We start from the raw sequence: 16,177 nt of genomic DNA, 5'->3' as shown, positions 1-16,177 counted from the left end.
GTGGAAAACATGCAAGCTCTGTGCACACAGGGCAGAAGCGGGAATCGAACCCCCAACCCTGGAGGTGCGAGGCAAACTAACCACTAAGTCACCCCCAGTTAACATGTCATTTCTAAACACGTCGCTGGTGTCTCTTTAGTGCATTGACCCTTTTGGTCTACCATACAGAGAGCGTGTCTGAGCCTAAGAGAGTTAACAGGGTACTGGGATACAAGACAGGAGAAAGCGCAAGTCGTGCCTCGGATTAAAAGGACCTGTCTGGTGTACACACACACACACACACACACACACCTGTTTGGAGATTGGAAAACATTATCAACTCTTGGACAGCTCAGAACTCCAGTTATCCTACTAAGCTCTAATACTTCTTTGGCAACACACATTTAAATCAGGATAAAAATGAAGATTGCTGTTTTCCTGCCTGTACTTTTACCACTGTTACTACAGAGTAAGTAGCCTGACTTTTCACCCATCTGCTCTTCTTAAGGCTTTGACAATGGAATTAACTTGTAGGCTGCTTAGGAAGTGGCTGATTGTGTAGCCTGGTCAGAAAATAAAAACACATTAGTGAAAGGGTATGCTTTTTCACCTCCTTCCTTAAAACACACATAACATATTCACATGAAATTAAATAAATATAATAAATAAATTATAGAAATATGTTTCTGTTTAAAAAAAAAAAAAAGTAATAATAATACGTGAAAATACAAGTTTTGTTTTGGGTTTTTTTTTTTTTTTAAAGTGGGAGTTTTACATTCAGCTATTCATGAGTGGGGAAAAAGATCCTTCAATTCAATTCAATTCAATTCAATTTTATTTGTATAGCGCTTTTTACAATAGACATTGTCTCAAAGCAGCTTTACAGAAATATCAACATGGTATACAGATATTAAAGGTGCGAATTTATCCCAAGATCCTTCAGTAAATAAATAATTTGATAAATGAAATGTAATCATTCAGTAACAATTAAATGCAGAACCTTTAATTAGCCTACACTCCAGGAAAGGTTTCATTGTTTTGAAAGGGGATCAGGTAAGTATGTGACTATCATACTGACTATCTATTATTTGGATTACTGCACACACAACACACACTGCTAATACAGTGCTGATATAAATATACAAACAATACACAAGGTTGATCCCCAACAGAACAGATGAATATGTCGTAGCATGTACAAAATATTTTGTTGCACGGTTCACATTACTAAACAGGGGGAAAAATTAATGGCACATCAGTAATTGAATAGCCAATGCCCAATAGTTGTAGGGACATTGAATTTAGCATGTGCTGGATCATTTACACTGACTGTGCTTTCAGAAATGTCAGGAAACAAAACAGTAACAGAAATGTATTGTCCTATTATATCAGTAAAGACATCAAACTGAGGACTTATCACTACTGCAGCACGTGTTGGTAATAGAGAACAGCACGCATCTTTATATCATAGGAGGGAAAAAGTAGAAAGCCAGTTTGTAGTGCGAGAGCCAGTGTGAGGGGTCACAGTGTAATCAGAAAATAGTGATGTGTCCATATGTATATATATTTATTTACACTACCAATCAAAAGACACACTCATTCTTTATTTTTTCTTTATTTTTCCTCCACATTTCAGAATAATAAGAAAGTCATCAAAACTCTGGAGATGGAACTAACTCACAGATGGAACTATGGGAATTATGTTGTGATAAAAAATCCAAAATAATCCAAAATAATTTAGTATTCTATCATCTTCAGAGTCGACGCCCTTTTTGCCTAGAATTTCCCGAAATGTATTCTTGGCGTTTTCTCAACTGATTTCTTGAGGAATTTCCCCGAGATGATTTTTAAACAGTATTAAAGGAGTTTTCACTCAGAGTTTTCACTCATTTCACTCAGAGTCCTCCGTTTAATAAAATATTTTTTTGTAAACAAAATGTTAGTTATCGAATGAAAGAAATGAGTAGGTCGGCACGATTATATTTAGTCTACAGCACCGATTTCACACATTTAATCACACACCTTCAGATCAAAAGCTTTTTAATAGCATGAGAAACATTTCAGTCAAGTGTTCACATACTTTTGACCAGTAGTGTATAATAATAATAATAATAATAATAATAATAATAATAATAATAATAATAATACATTTTAATTTTTAAAAAGCACCTTTCACGACACCCAAGGTCACTTCACAAATACAACATGCAAATACCATTAACACTAAACCATGATATTATATATATACAATTATACATATATATATATATATATATATATATATATATATATATATATATATATATATATACATACATATATATATATATATATATATATATATACATTATACAATATTATAAATAAAACACATATTATAATTAAGCATTATGTAACCATGTCACAGAGAATATGCAAATCTGAAGAGAAGAGTTTTTAAAGAACTTTTGAATCTTAAAATGGATTATCTATCTATCTATCTATCTATCTATCTATCTATCTATCTATCTATCTATATATATATATATATATATATATATATATATATATATATATATATATATATATATATATAAATTTATAATCCACAGAATTTAACAGTAAAAACACAATGTGTTCATATGAGTCCATCGAGTCTGATATCCTGTAGGTGTTTAGTCAATGTCCATGATTTTATATGTGGCTATGTAGTTATTAAACTTAGCAAGTTCAACCGTGGTGTTTATGATGTAGTTGATAATGCTTGCTTCTGCTTTGTTGACTTTGACTTTGTTGTGTTTGACTTTCTCTGTTCTGTGCAATTAATATGAAAGTTATGATATAGAATACAAATACACAAGGGTGTGCTTCTGTTTCTGCTCTTCAGATGATTCAGATGTATGTGACAAAGACAAACGGAGGGTGAACTATTAGCTGTTTGAGTATGTGTGTGTGTGTGTGTGTGTGTGTGTGTGTGTGTGTGTGTGTGTGTATAAAGGCGGGGCTCTCTGTACCAGAGCCACCCGTCTGAGCCAGCTGTTCCCTCTGACGAGTGCAGAATTACATACACACAGAGAACCTTTGTATTCTCTCTCTGTCACTCTTTCTTACCACTTGCCAAGTGATTTACATGAGAATATTTATAACTTGCCATGAAATGATTTCCCTCTGTGTAATGATGAACTAGCAGTAGTATGTATATTTATGACATCTCAGACCTTAAGATACAATAATATATTTTAATTATAAAAATGTGTATAATATTAAGTTGATAAATAGTACAATATTTAACAAATTTTGCCACAAACACACGTACATAAAAATGATTTAGGGCTGCAAGGTGGTGTGGTGAGTACCGTTGCCATCTCACAGGTCCAGGATCGCTGGTTTGATCATGATCTCGTGTTACTCTCTGTGTGGAGTTTCACATGGTCTCCCCTTGTTTGTGTCCCAAAATGATGTCAGGAGGTGGACTGGCTACAATAAATTGCCTCTAAATATTTTACTGTGTGAATATGTGTGTGAATGATGGACTGGCATCCCATTCAGGGTATATTCCCCCCTCATGCTCAGTGGCTTTGTATGATGATAACATGATTATTAAAGATGAATGAATGAATGAAAATAGAACTAGATTTTTCCCTTTATGTAGTGTTATAGCTTTAACTCTGTCCCTGCCCTTTAGTGAAAGTTTCCTTGAGTGCTTTTGTGTTACTTGGACAAAGTGAGCTAGCATCTAATATATGCTGGCTTTATAAGTCTTTTAATGTGTGTGTGTGTGTTGGCTGTTGGAGATTCATCAGGAATGTTAAGAGGAAGTGTGGATAGCATGTCCCACTTGTCCTCACCACCTTCTTATCTCCTTCTTTTGTCAGGATGTCCATGTGAATGCCCACCATCCACTGGATTGCCTCATACAATAGCTTTCTCTATTTCTTGCTTTCCTTCTCTGAGTATCGTCATGTGTTCTTGCCAGGTTGTTACAATATAGCTCAAAAGAAAAGTGAAATTATAATATGCCTACTACAAGGCTGACATAAAGCTTTGTTGATAAAATGCCCAACTTTGCTTCCAAGCTGTTTTGGGAGCTTCTCTTCGGGAATGACGTTTAGGCTTTGTGGGTGGGTTGCACCAATAAGGATTAAATTAAGCACAGTTTAGAGCTAATCTAGGATTTGTTGATCTGGGCTTTATTTTAATTTATCGAGTTGTGTTGCATCACTTCATTTTCAGCACAGATTAACAGATCGGGGATTAGAATTCTAACCTGCGATTAAAACCTACGTTCACGATTCATTTCCTCCATCATGATTGATTCGCCATGTGAATCAATCAAATGTGGAAATATATGACTTCTCCAGTGTAACTGAACAGCACCAATGTAAGGGATCGTGAACTTTAAACTTTGAATTAAATAAAAATTAAGCTGCCGTTATGAACCGCTCATTCACATGGACAAATTTAAATAAAAATAATTACCAATCTGAGTTTAAAGTGATGGAGCAGCAAGATTAGAGTTAATCCAGGTTTATTGTGAAATTAAATCCAGGATTAACGTGATGGTTTAAATGCAAGCCTGCTTATTTTTAAACAAGGTTTAAAGTTTGGTGCAACGGAATTATTAGATAAACCTTGATTTAATCTAGATTTAAGCTTAATCCTTATTGGTGCAACCCACCCTGTGTGGAGTAAACTGGTTCTATATCAGTCTGAAATAAAGGAGAATTGTACAGGATATAAGGTTAATAAAATTGTATTTTTAAATGTAACCATTCTATATCTCAGAGGAGAAACTACACAGATACAGAGATAAGTTGGTGCAGTTATCTCATGCCGCTATATTTGAAGACTCAAAGACTGTTATAACACTTTATTGAATCCAAGGGGAAATGAATGTAGGCAATCCTCCTACCAGCAATGTGGCTTCATGTCAGGCTGCATCACAACACCCTGTATTTGATTATTTTCCAGTAACAGCACACCATGAAGTGTTTTATTCCTTTTATATCACAGCAATTTGCCAACGTTAACAACTGTTTACTTATTAACATCAGCAAAACAAGTTAGTTCCTGCTATCACTTACATTATAACAGCTGTCTTTTCATCTGTTCTGAAGACTTTCCCATGTCTGAGAACTTAAAGGAACAGCTTTACCTCTGCCTGTAACAAAGTGCAGACACTGGAAACTCCTTACAAACATGATAAATAAACTTCACCTCATAAAATCCCTGTGTAGATTGTTTCCATCGAAAAACAATAACATGTCAGAACAAGCACATGAACAAGAACAAACTGGTAGTTTGCCCTGCAGGTATAACATCTGTCTCAAACATAGCATCTGTTTTTGAAGTGATATTTTTACTATTCCTTGATGGTGGCCAAGCTTTCTGAAAGCCCACAATGAAAAGATGAGGTATGATGCCTAGAACTAACAAGTATCACTTTCACATCATGTAGGTCACTTTAAAATATTTGATGTTGCACCAATAAGGATTAAGCTTAAATCTAGATTAAATCAAGGTTTATCTAATAATTCTGTTGCACCAAACTTTAAACCTTGTTTAAAAATAAGCAGGCTTGCATTTAAACCATCACGTTAATCCTGGATTTAATTTCACAATAAACCTGGATTAACTCTAATCTTGCTGCTCCATCACTTTAAACTCAGATTTGTAATTATTTTTCTTTAAGTTTGTCCATGTGAATGAGCGGTTCATAACGACAGCTTAATTTTTATTTAATTCAAAGTTTAAAGTTCACGATCCCTTACATTGGTGCCGTTCAGTTACACTGGAGAATTCAGTTTTTCCACGTTTATGAAATCCACACGCACTGCTGCGGTGTCGTCCACGGCGAATCAATCATGATGGAGGAAATGAATCATGAACGTAGGTTTTAATCGCAGGTTAGAATTCTAATCCCCGATTTGTTAATCTGTGCTTAAAATGAAGTGGTGCAACACAACTCGATTTAAAATAAAGCCCAGATCAACAAATCCTAGATTAGCTCTAAACTGTGCTTAATTTAATCCTTATTGGTGTAATTTTATTACAAACATACATTTTGTATAATCATTTTAAACAGAGCACTAAATCTGTTCATCCACAAGAAATAGTGCTATTCCATTTAGAATAAGACTAGACCTTACAGATCACAGTTGAACATTTAGAGATTTGAGAGGATACTTTACTATATTCACTTTCCTATGTGAATGACACATACTGTGTATAGATACTAAAAATGTCCTTGATGGTACAGCCCTTTTGTTCTGAGAGATGAATTTGTTGCCTTACTATTCTTGCCTACTGAAAAAATTCCTTCCAACAGTGACACTGACATTTGTGCCTATTTGTCATCATCACTAAAAAGGAAGTGAAACTGATACCAGAGGCAGGAAACACCACATTATACATGAATTTGAAGTGTAACACCACCACAGAAGCCTAATTAGTGACAGCCAGAAACAAATAGGGAGCATTTACAGTTTCCTAACAGGAAGCTGCTCTCCTGAAAATAGACTGAGCTATGAATCAGACAACCACCAATCAGTGATCTTTTAATTTCCCCCATTTGATTAGATTTCCGATCTCTGTAAACAAGGAATCATGTCCTCTAGGGTTAATTAGAGTGACAGTAGCTCAATGTGACGCTTATGCAGTGTTGCATAGTATGTATGAGATTAAGCTCAGCTGCATATCTGCATCTTTTTTTTTTTTTTTTTTTTTTAAAACAAACAAACAATAAAACAACACATTACCCAGACTCACCTGCACTAGTCTTTCTTATAGTCTTATTTACACAAGGAGTCAGCAACATATTTTTGGTACTATTTAAGAAACTCCATTTCTATTCACAATTCATTTTTACTATCGTACAGGCAAGAGTGGGCGGTCAGATACGAAGCTTGTGTGACAAAGAAAGACCTCGTTCATTAACAGCGTATTGGACACAGTGCAGTGCTCATGGGGTGCTTCGGAATATGTTTACTACATCTTTTGTGTATACTTTTTTAAAATATATTTTGGGATATAGAAGTCAAAGTATTGACTTGGGAATTTGGGATATGTAAGTCAACCAAAAATAACTGCTGGAGTGGGCAGGGTTAATCAGAATTGCTTTGGGAATGGGAATTAACAATACAGACCTGCTCTAATAAATTATGAAGAATAGGCTAAACCCAAGCTGCTTTGAAGATTGTATAGCTGCAGTCTCCTACTGAATATAGATTTCACGCTTTATCTGTATTTATAACTAACAAAGACGTCAAGGTGCTGTATTTGGAACATGAAACATTAATTTCAAGACAATACTGTATGGCAATATACTGCAATGTGAAGCATGACAACCGAATGGCGAATGGTGGCTTGATGATATGACAAATAACCTACGAGCAGAAACAGGATGATGAACAATGGTTGTGTGATGCATAATCCAGTCAGCAGGGAGGAAGGGCTACACCTGTTTCCTTTTCCTGAAAGGAAAACTTTGTTGATTGTCTCTATGTTAGGTGTTCCTGTTACCCCCGTCACGGTCTCCACCTCCAGCCGCATAGTCAAAGTGGAGGAACACTCAGGTGAGTGAAGTTTGGTAAGAAATGAGACACAATGTAACACACATCTCTACCCAATCAGTTATTATTATTGATATTATTGATATTATTCGATATTTCTTCTCATATTTGGTGTCCATTGTAGAGGCCAAGCTTTCCTGTGAGTTTAAGACAGAGAAAGATCAGAATCCTCGCATCGAGTGGAAGAAAATGGAAGAAAAAGGCACCTCCTTTGTCTACTTTAATGGCAGCTTCGCAGGTGAATCTATGTTATATCTAGACAACTGTGTGATTACTGCTTAAATGTATCAGAATGTACCATTATGGCCAAATAGTTTGAGTTAGAGAAAACAATATGAAAAATTCTTTTAGTTTTCAGATTATTATGGAGTTGGTCCTTTTCTGCTGCTATAACAGCCTCCAGTCTTCTGTGAAAGCTTTCCACTAGATTTTGGATTGTGGTTGTTGGGATAGAAGGATGGATGGATGTACTTTATTCAACCCTCAGGGGAAATTCTGCCACAAGAGCATTAGTAATTTCAGGCACTGATGTTGGGTGAGGCGGCCTGGTGCATATTCAGTGGGGTTGAGGTCAGGACAGTATGCAGACCACTCGAGCTATTCCACACCAACGTTGGCAACCATGTGTTTATGGATGTCCATTTATGTGCAGGAGAATTGCCATGCTGGAACAGTTTAGGATAAAGCATTTTAGATAAATGTGTAGCAACTGTTTTTGGAAGGCCCACATACTGTATGGTTATGATGGTCAGGTGTCTTTTGGCTATGAAGGGTATGAACGTGTAATCATCATAGCTTTTGTTTCACAGAATTTTATATGGGACGTGCAAAGATGGAAGGGGCAACAATAACATTACAGAAGGTGACACTGAAGGATGATGGAGAATATCGCTGTGAGGTCAGCGCTGCTGCTGACGATGTCCAGCTGGGAGAGACCATTCTCACTCTAAATGTGTTGGGTAGGAGACTCCATTTGTGTGATTGGTTTACTCTTTATTCTCACTTATATTTTCTTCACCATCATTCGCTAGCATCTCCGGATTGCAAACTCTTACAGATTTGTGTTAGAATTCATATAAAGTTTGCATGTGGTCCGGTGGATTATTCGTTTTGCTCAATATGCTTTGCTTCCTCTGCCTCAGTACCTCCACACATCCCGTCCTGTGAGATCCCGAGCTCTGCGCTGACCGGATCTAGAGTGGCGTTGCGCTGTAGGGACAAGTACAGTATTCCTCCTGCAAACTACACCTGGTACAAAGACAAGACGCCTGTCTTTCCACCGCGCCATACCAATGCCACTTACTCTGTCAACAAGGAGACAGGCATTCTTGTGAGTCCAACCATTATGTATACAATATTTATATACATTACATGTGTCCAGTTAGAAGGATGGGGCAACCACATGCTTCCTCTGAGACATGTGAAGCCAATCTTCACATCTTTTCTAACTACCGCACGTGCTCTGTCACAGGGCAGCATAACACACTTGGAGGAAAGCACTATTTACCCTGTTCTGAATATATGGATGTTCTGAATAGTGGATATAAAAAGTCTACACACACCTGTTAAAATGGCAGGTTTTTGTGGTGTAAAAAATGAACCCAAAATGTCAGAACATTTTCTAACTTTACTGTGAAATTTGAACCTATTAATTAAAGTGAAAAACAGTAAGAATCATTTTAGGGGGGAAAAATAAAAAATAAAAAATAAAAAATGTACACTAACCTGGTTGCACACCCCTAAACTAATACTTAGTTGATGCACTTTTAGATTTTATCACAACATTCACAACATTTTTTTGGGTAAGAGTCAATCAGTTTGGCACGTCTTGACTTTCTTCCTTGCAAAAGTATTCTAACTCAAATTGTAAGGGTGTCTCCTGTGCACAGGATGTTCCAAATCCTTCATCTTGTTTTGGTGAAGTCGTTCCTTTGTCGATCTGGAGGTTTGCTTTGGCTCGTTGTCATGCTGAAAGCTGAAATTCCTCTTCATCTTAAATGATTGGGCAGAAGTCTTATGGTTTTGTGTCAAGATTAACTGGTATTTGGAGCTGTTCATTGTTCCCTCCACCCTGATTAAAGCCCCAGTTCCAGCTGAAGAAAAACAGCCCCAAAGTATGATGCTGCCACCCCCATGCTTCACCGTGGTTATGGTGTTCTTTTGGTGATGTGATGATATCTTTTGGTATTATGGCCAAAATGTTCAACTTTGGTCTCATCAGACCATAACACATTATTCCACATAGTTTTGGGAGATTGGATTTATTTTTAATCTATCTAATCTGTAGTTTTCTCCTGATCTTCTCATCAATTTTAGAGAGATGTCCTGTTCTTAGTAGCATCACTGTCCACCATATTTTCTCCACTTGTTGATTATTGTCTTTATAGTGTTCCATACTATACCCAATGCCTTAGAAATTTTTTTGTAACCCTCTCCTGATTGATATTTTTCAACAATGAGATCCAGTACTCGTGGGGGTAATCAGTCACTTTAATTGATGGCAGGTGTACACTAATTAGTATTTAACATGAGTTTGAATGTGATTGGTTGTTTCTGAACACTGACACATTCCCAATTTAAAAAGTGTGTGCACACTTATGCAAGCTGTGTATTAGACATTTTTTTTCTTTTTCTTTTTATTCCCCCAAAAAACATTTCTGGATGTTTCTCACTTCATATTTATGTGTTGCAATTTCACAATAAAGGTGAAAAAGGTTCTGACATGATTTAACTTGGTTTCATTTTTTTTTTACATCACAAAAACCTGTCATTTTAACAGGCGTGTTTAGACTTTTTATATCCACTGTAAGCTCACAGATTGGATATCAGATTGATGGTGAGAGAAAACAGCCAAATTGGCTTTCTTGATAAAATTATTTCTTTCTTATTAATGATATCACTGTATTTATGCCACAGATTAGGGAAATGGCATCAATCATCATTGTACCATTATAGTATTTTGATCAATTCCATTAGGAACTATATCGCAACTATAAAGCTGACACAGTAATGTTCCTCTGTGGTCATTCATTATGCACAAAGGGACAAATCAGTTATACTGTAAATGCAAGTCCTACACATAATTAGATTGTGTCCCCTACTCTTGTCACCTACATCTAATTAACCTGTTAAGAATTCCGAGTCCAGTTAAATCTCTGTTACAAAGTAAGCTTAAACAGACTTAGAGAGCCAGAGTGACAAATTGATTTTGACAGACAGGACTAATCTTGCTAAATAAACACCGACTTGACCCTGACATTTCCAACACATGCACACAGACAAGCACCCAAACAGCCCTCAGTACAAATTAGGTTGGACTATTCAATATTTGTTATTAACATATTAATGTTCTTTCTTTTGAATAGACATTTCATGCAGTTACCATAGCTGACTCAGGACTGTACCACTGTGAGGCCAACAATCGGGTTGGAAAGCCAAAGAGCTGTGTCGGAAATCACATGACGGTTGGTAAGTGCATGCTTCTGTGTGTGTAAGACCATTAAACATGACCAAATACATATCCCTTATGTTTACTTTACACATAGTTTTCAGCTTATATTTCCATGAGTTATTTTGCAGTGCTCTCTTTTCTCATCCCACTGTCCTAGATGATCTAAATGTTCCAGGGATTGTAGCCGGGATTGTCATTTTTTGCCTGATCATAACTTTATGCACTCTTGGGGTCTGTTATGCCCACCGACAAGGCTACTTTAACCGTAAGTTTACAAAATCTGATTTTTTACTGCACACATACATTATATAGCTCACATGGTTGCATAATTATTTGACCTAAGGAAGTGATTACAGTTTTTGCATTCTTCACAATATTAGCTAATTGACTGAATGTGTTTCAAATGTCTATGTGGCTGCACACTGAAATTTATTTAGACCATGTATATATATATATATATATATATATATATATATATATATATATATATATATATATATATATATATATATATATATATATATATATATGGGTGCATCTCAAAAAATGTTATCATGGAAAAGTTAAATTTTTCCATAATTTAATTAATATATTTCTATAACTTTCATATAGTCTAGATTCATTAAACCTAAAGTGAAATATTGCAAGCCTTTTTTGTTTTAAACTTGATGATTACAGCTTACAGCTCACGGAAGTCAAATATCCAGTATCTCAAAATATGGAGAAAACACCTCTGGTGTTTATTACCAAAAAGCTCTATTTTGGTTTCATCTGACCGTAGAACCCGATCCCATTTGAAGTTCCAGTAGTGTCTGCAAACTGAAGACGCTCGAGTTTGTTTCTGGATGAGAGTGGAGGCTTTTTTCTTTAAACTCTTCCAAACCACTTGTGGTGATGTCGGTGACTTCAGATTGTAGTTTTGGAGACTTTCTGACCCCAAGACACAACTAACTTCTGCAATTCTCCAGCTGTGATACTTGGAGATTTTTTATCCACTCGAACCGTCCTCTTCACAGTGTGTTGAGACGATATAGACACACGTCCAATTCCAGGTTGATTCATAACATCTCCAGTTGACTGGAACGTCTTAATTATTGCCCTGATGGTGAAATGGGCGTTTTCAATGCTTGTGCTGTTTTCTTATAGACACGCCCCATTTTGTGAAGCTCAACAACCTTTTGCTGCACATCACAGCTATATTCCTTGGTCTCACCCATTTTTATGAACTAAGGGAATTTGGCCTATGTGTTACCTCATATTTATACCCCTGTGAAACAGAAAGTCATGGTTGAACAATTTTCTGTTTCTAGTCAACAAGATGTACAATTTTTTATTTTTAATATCATTGGGAATGTACTTCAAATATATGTTTGTTATTTGAATTCATAGGGGTGCCAATAATTGTCACACAGCTATATTTAACAAAGATTTTTTTTTCATAAATCTGTGTTTTGTTTGCAATTGTTTGAAATCCATGAAAGCAGAGTATTTTTGTGAATTCTTTGAACAAAAGATCAAAAGGTTAAACAATAAAGACAATTTTTCATGGCCTTCTTTGCTCATATTTATCAAGGGTGCCAGTATTACTGGAGGGCACTGTGTACTGTGATACTCACATCATATTGTCATATTAGATTTAGCATTTAAAATATACTCTTAATTAATGTACGGTCATGGGAAAAAGTAAGTACACCCTGCTTGAATTCTATGTTTTTATTTATCTGGGTTCTTGTAAACATGGCACTGTGCATGATGACCAAACTTCTCCACCTTGGTCGCATCAGTCCAAAGGATATTATTCCAGAACATGTGTGGTTTGTTCAGATGCAGATTTACAGACCTAAAGCAATGCTGCCATATTCTTTTGGAGAGAAGAGCCTTTTTCCTAACCATCCTTCGATAAAACCCATACTTGCTCAGTGTTTTTCTGATTGTGCTGTCATGAACATAAACATTTAATGTGCTTACAGAGGCCTGAAAGTCACATGATGTAGCTCTTGGATTTTCCTTTATATCTCTGAGCATTAAACGGTCTGACAGTGGACTGATGCCCATTCCTAGGAAGATTGGCAACTGGCTTGAAACCTCTCCACTTGTAAACAACCGTTCTCACTGTAGAATGGCAAATTGTTTGGAGATGGCCTTGTAACGCTTCCCAGATTGATGAGCAGCTACAATAGCTTTTCTGAGGTCATAGCTCATGTCTTTCTTTTTGCCACAAAGTAGACAAACACCTGTGAGCTCCAAAACACCAAACTGTCAAAATTTCTGCTTTTATAGAGGTTATTAAATTCCTAATTATTAGCATGGAAATTTCTTGATAATTAACTATTAAACCCCCTTTTCCAGTTTATTTAAAATAACGCAAAAGCCGCTAAACAGTTCTGTTATTAAATTGGCTGAATAATTGTAGGAAACATGATTGTAACCTGTTTTCTGTTTTTCTTTCCTTGTTGCGGCTTACTCACTTCATGACAGGGCACAGAGGAAGGTAAGAATACAATCTGACTTTGTGTTGTGTGTGTGTGTGTATTTTACCATGTACCAAACTAAAGACTTCAGACTTTATCTAACATCTAAAAACGTTTTTAAGGAGTTCATTCACATGTGCTGTTCTTTGGTTCCTTATTGGAGATGTATTTATTTGCTAGAGTGTGGAAAATATATCACAGACATGCGACTGGCTTCACTGTCCATGTGAATAATGGCTTGTTATTAGCAGCATGAAGTGTGTTTGGCTTTCCATCTGCAAGGACTGTAGTATAGTATAGTATAGTATAGTATAGTATAGTATAGTATAGTATAGTATAGTATAGTATAGTATAGTATAGTATAGTATAGTATAGTGTCTGCATGCGATTGCTTAATCCCCTTTGTTCATTTTTCCTCCCAAAGTCAATTACACACACTCATTGGCTGTAAAACATTAGCATGATGCACAGTGTGCTGTTGCCCCCAGCTGTTACCTCTGACCTGTTACCCCCATGGCCCCTTATTGCAGGTCATTCTGGATCCAACAGTGTCATGGAGTGGCTCACATCAGCAGCCAGAACCTCAACAGATCAGAGGACATGTGAGTTAGACAGAGTGACTGATGGAAAGAAAATAATTGAGAGATAGGAGTACTGTAACAGCTGAAATGCCTGAATAAGGACTTAGCAGTAAAATTAAGATTTGCACCAAAGATAAAAGATAATCATGAACAAACACAGCATAATAAACCTGAATAAAAAAGTGCTCCATTTTGTCAATAAGCCAAGAACAAGCCATGGAGTTAGACTTTCATAGAAACACCGGCCAAGGACGGACAACTAAGAAAACGAGACCAATGGAAACCGATAAGCCGATTAAAACACACAAGTTAATGTCTAGGTCTACAGTCTTTTATTTTTAAGACAATAGTGTTTTATTTTAAGCACAAAGGGTTTGTTCTGGAGGAATTTGCCATTATTTCAGCATCCTGCCAATTTATATTCTCTAAAATACTGTTCACAGATTTATTGTTTTTCATTGAAGTGGTGTATTTGTTTCCCCATAGCCCCCATGCTGGTTATGGACCTCCTTCACAAAATGTGAGTATTAAGTGCTCCGAGCTATATTTTTACATTAAACTATGAAGACACGTGTTTAGACCTAGAAAGAGTATATAGTAGGGGTGTAAAAGGTGGAGAGAAAAAAAGGGTAGGGGAAATGTTCAAAACTGTTCGAACATAAATGTATGCGTATTGCGAAATGCAAATTATTTGAAGAGAAATTAGATGCCAGAACTTTTTTTCCCCACTCCAACATGGTCTCACTTGCAAATTCATAATTATTAGCATGGAACTTTGTGTGGAAAGTTACACTTGTTGGTTAGGTTTGGGTTGGGGTTAGACTTCCTGCCTTTTCTTACACCTTTATTTGTTTAAAATAAAACTAAATCCAGCCTGCCTTGATTTTTTTTTTGGGGAATTTGTAAAATTATTATAACATGGGGTCATTTTTTTTTTCATTAAACACGGCCAGTTTGGTTTCTATCTGGTTTCCTTTGTAACTCACGCTTTGTGATTCTACATAGAAATGTTACATTTAGAATAGTATTGGTGTAGATACACATATTTACAAATGATATTACTTGCATTATTTGTTAGTTGTCAGTATCTGAATTGTAATTTTGAACTTTCACAGATTCAGGACTTCAAACACACACAGTCATTTATGCTGTAAGAAGCTTTAACCTTTCCTCAAATCAGAAACACCCATGCAGCATTTACAGCCCTTGGAACCGGAGACCGTCCCTTTGTGCAACTCTCAGTGTTACTGTGGATATGAATGGGACAAGAAGATCTGAATTTGTCCCCTTCATGTACGACTGTTCTGGGGATATCTATCCTCTAAAAAGACTTGGTGTGGTAGTGCTGGATTGAACCCAACCACTGAAAATGTGTTAGACCACTGCCCTTCTGCATTCTTTGCTCACTTCTGCCCTCTGGTGGATGTAATACGTACACAAACATAATCATAGCTGAAATGTGCAACACTTTGGAAGTTTTTTTATTTTTATATTTTATTTAAAGGGTGAGCCTCCCTAAAATATATTACTATAAAGAAAATTATTACAGAATTTGATGTACTTGATGTTCCCTGCACCTCCCTGTGCCTTGCTAAGGGAGCGTTACTAGGATGTTCGATTCACTGGTTGCATGAAGAAACAACTTGGTCACGAACCAAGAATTGAGCTTTCTAGAATGCCTCCCACGAGTGAGATGATCTTTTACTGTATGTAATTAAGAGTGTATTTGTATCTTTTCGTTTTAATTGTACAGTAACTGTTTAGGTTGAAATGCATGAATGATTTGCTATATATTTTATCAGCATTAAAAATGATTGTTTTTGTTTTTTTATGTGAGTGTTAATGATGGTCCTTTTTTATAATACAGAATGTCATCAGCTGTGTCTATAAAGTATTTCTGAAGCTTCAGGAAGACAACCTAATCAATATTTAAAAGAGCAAATGCTAAAACAACTTTTTCCTGGGGCTCTAAAGGTCAGAGAGGATCAATGAGAGGTTTTTTTCACTTTTTTTTTTTTTAACACTTCTTCATTACTCTCCTGTAGTTCTCAACCAGGAATGTGAACAGATGTCATTTTGTGTCATCCAGAAATGTCTGTCCTGGAAATTCCTGAATTTGGGTTGTTTCCCACCTAATCTGTATTC

General features: G+C 36.1%; 1 protein-coding gene across 2 annotated transcripts; it reads left to right on the top strand.

The window, feature by feature from the left end:
• Window positions 1-213: 213 nt before the first annotated feature.
• Window positions 214-15,863, top strand: jam2a (junctional adhesion molecule 2a). Of its 2 annotated transcripts, XM_017458108.3 has the most exons (11): window positions 214-448; window positions 7,467-7,532; window positions 7,654-7,767; window positions 8,339-8,488; window positions 8,672-8,859; window positions 10,895-10,997; window positions 11,138-11,245; window positions 13,459-13,471; window positions 13,982-14,053; window positions 14,519-14,552; window positions 15,148-15,863. In XM_017458108.3, the coding sequence occupies exons 1-11, from the start codon at window positions 400-402 to the stop codon at window positions 15,184-15,186; spliced, it is 936 nt and encodes a 311-aa protein (XP_017313597.1). In that variant the 5' UTR covers window positions 214-399; the 3' UTR covers window positions 15,187-15,863. The 2 variants fall into 2 exon arrangements, with proteins under 2 accessions (XP_017313597.1, XP_017313598.1); XM_017458109.3 differs by lacking the exon at window positions 13,982-14,053.
• The last annotated feature ends 314 nt before the right edge of the window (window positions 15,864-16,177 follow it).

This window comes from Ictalurus punctatus, chromosome 26 (genome assembly GCF_001660625.3).
Source record: "Ictalurus punctatus breed USDA103 chromosome 26, Coco_2.0, whole genome shotgun sequence".
Classification (NCBI taxonomy): Eukaryota; Metazoa; Chordata; class Actinopteri; order Siluriformes; family Ictaluridae; genus Ictalurus; species Ictalurus punctatus.
The sequence above is the reverse complement of the archived record's forward strand: the minus strand, read 5'-3'. Positions and strand labels throughout refer to the sequence as shown.

Coding starts and splice junctions, on each gene's coding strand:
- jam2a (XM_017458108.3), top strand. CDS start 400: ATGAAGATTGCTGTTTTCCTGCCTGTACTTTTACCACTGTTACTACAG. Junction 7,533..7,653: donor CAAAGTGGAGGAACACTCAG/GTGAGTGAAGTT, acceptor TGTCCATTGTAG/AGGCCAAGCTTTCCTGTGAG. Junction 14,553..15,147: donor ATGGACCTCCTTCACAAAAT/GTGAGTATTAAG, acceptor GAACTTTCACAG/ATTCAGGACTTCAAACACAC.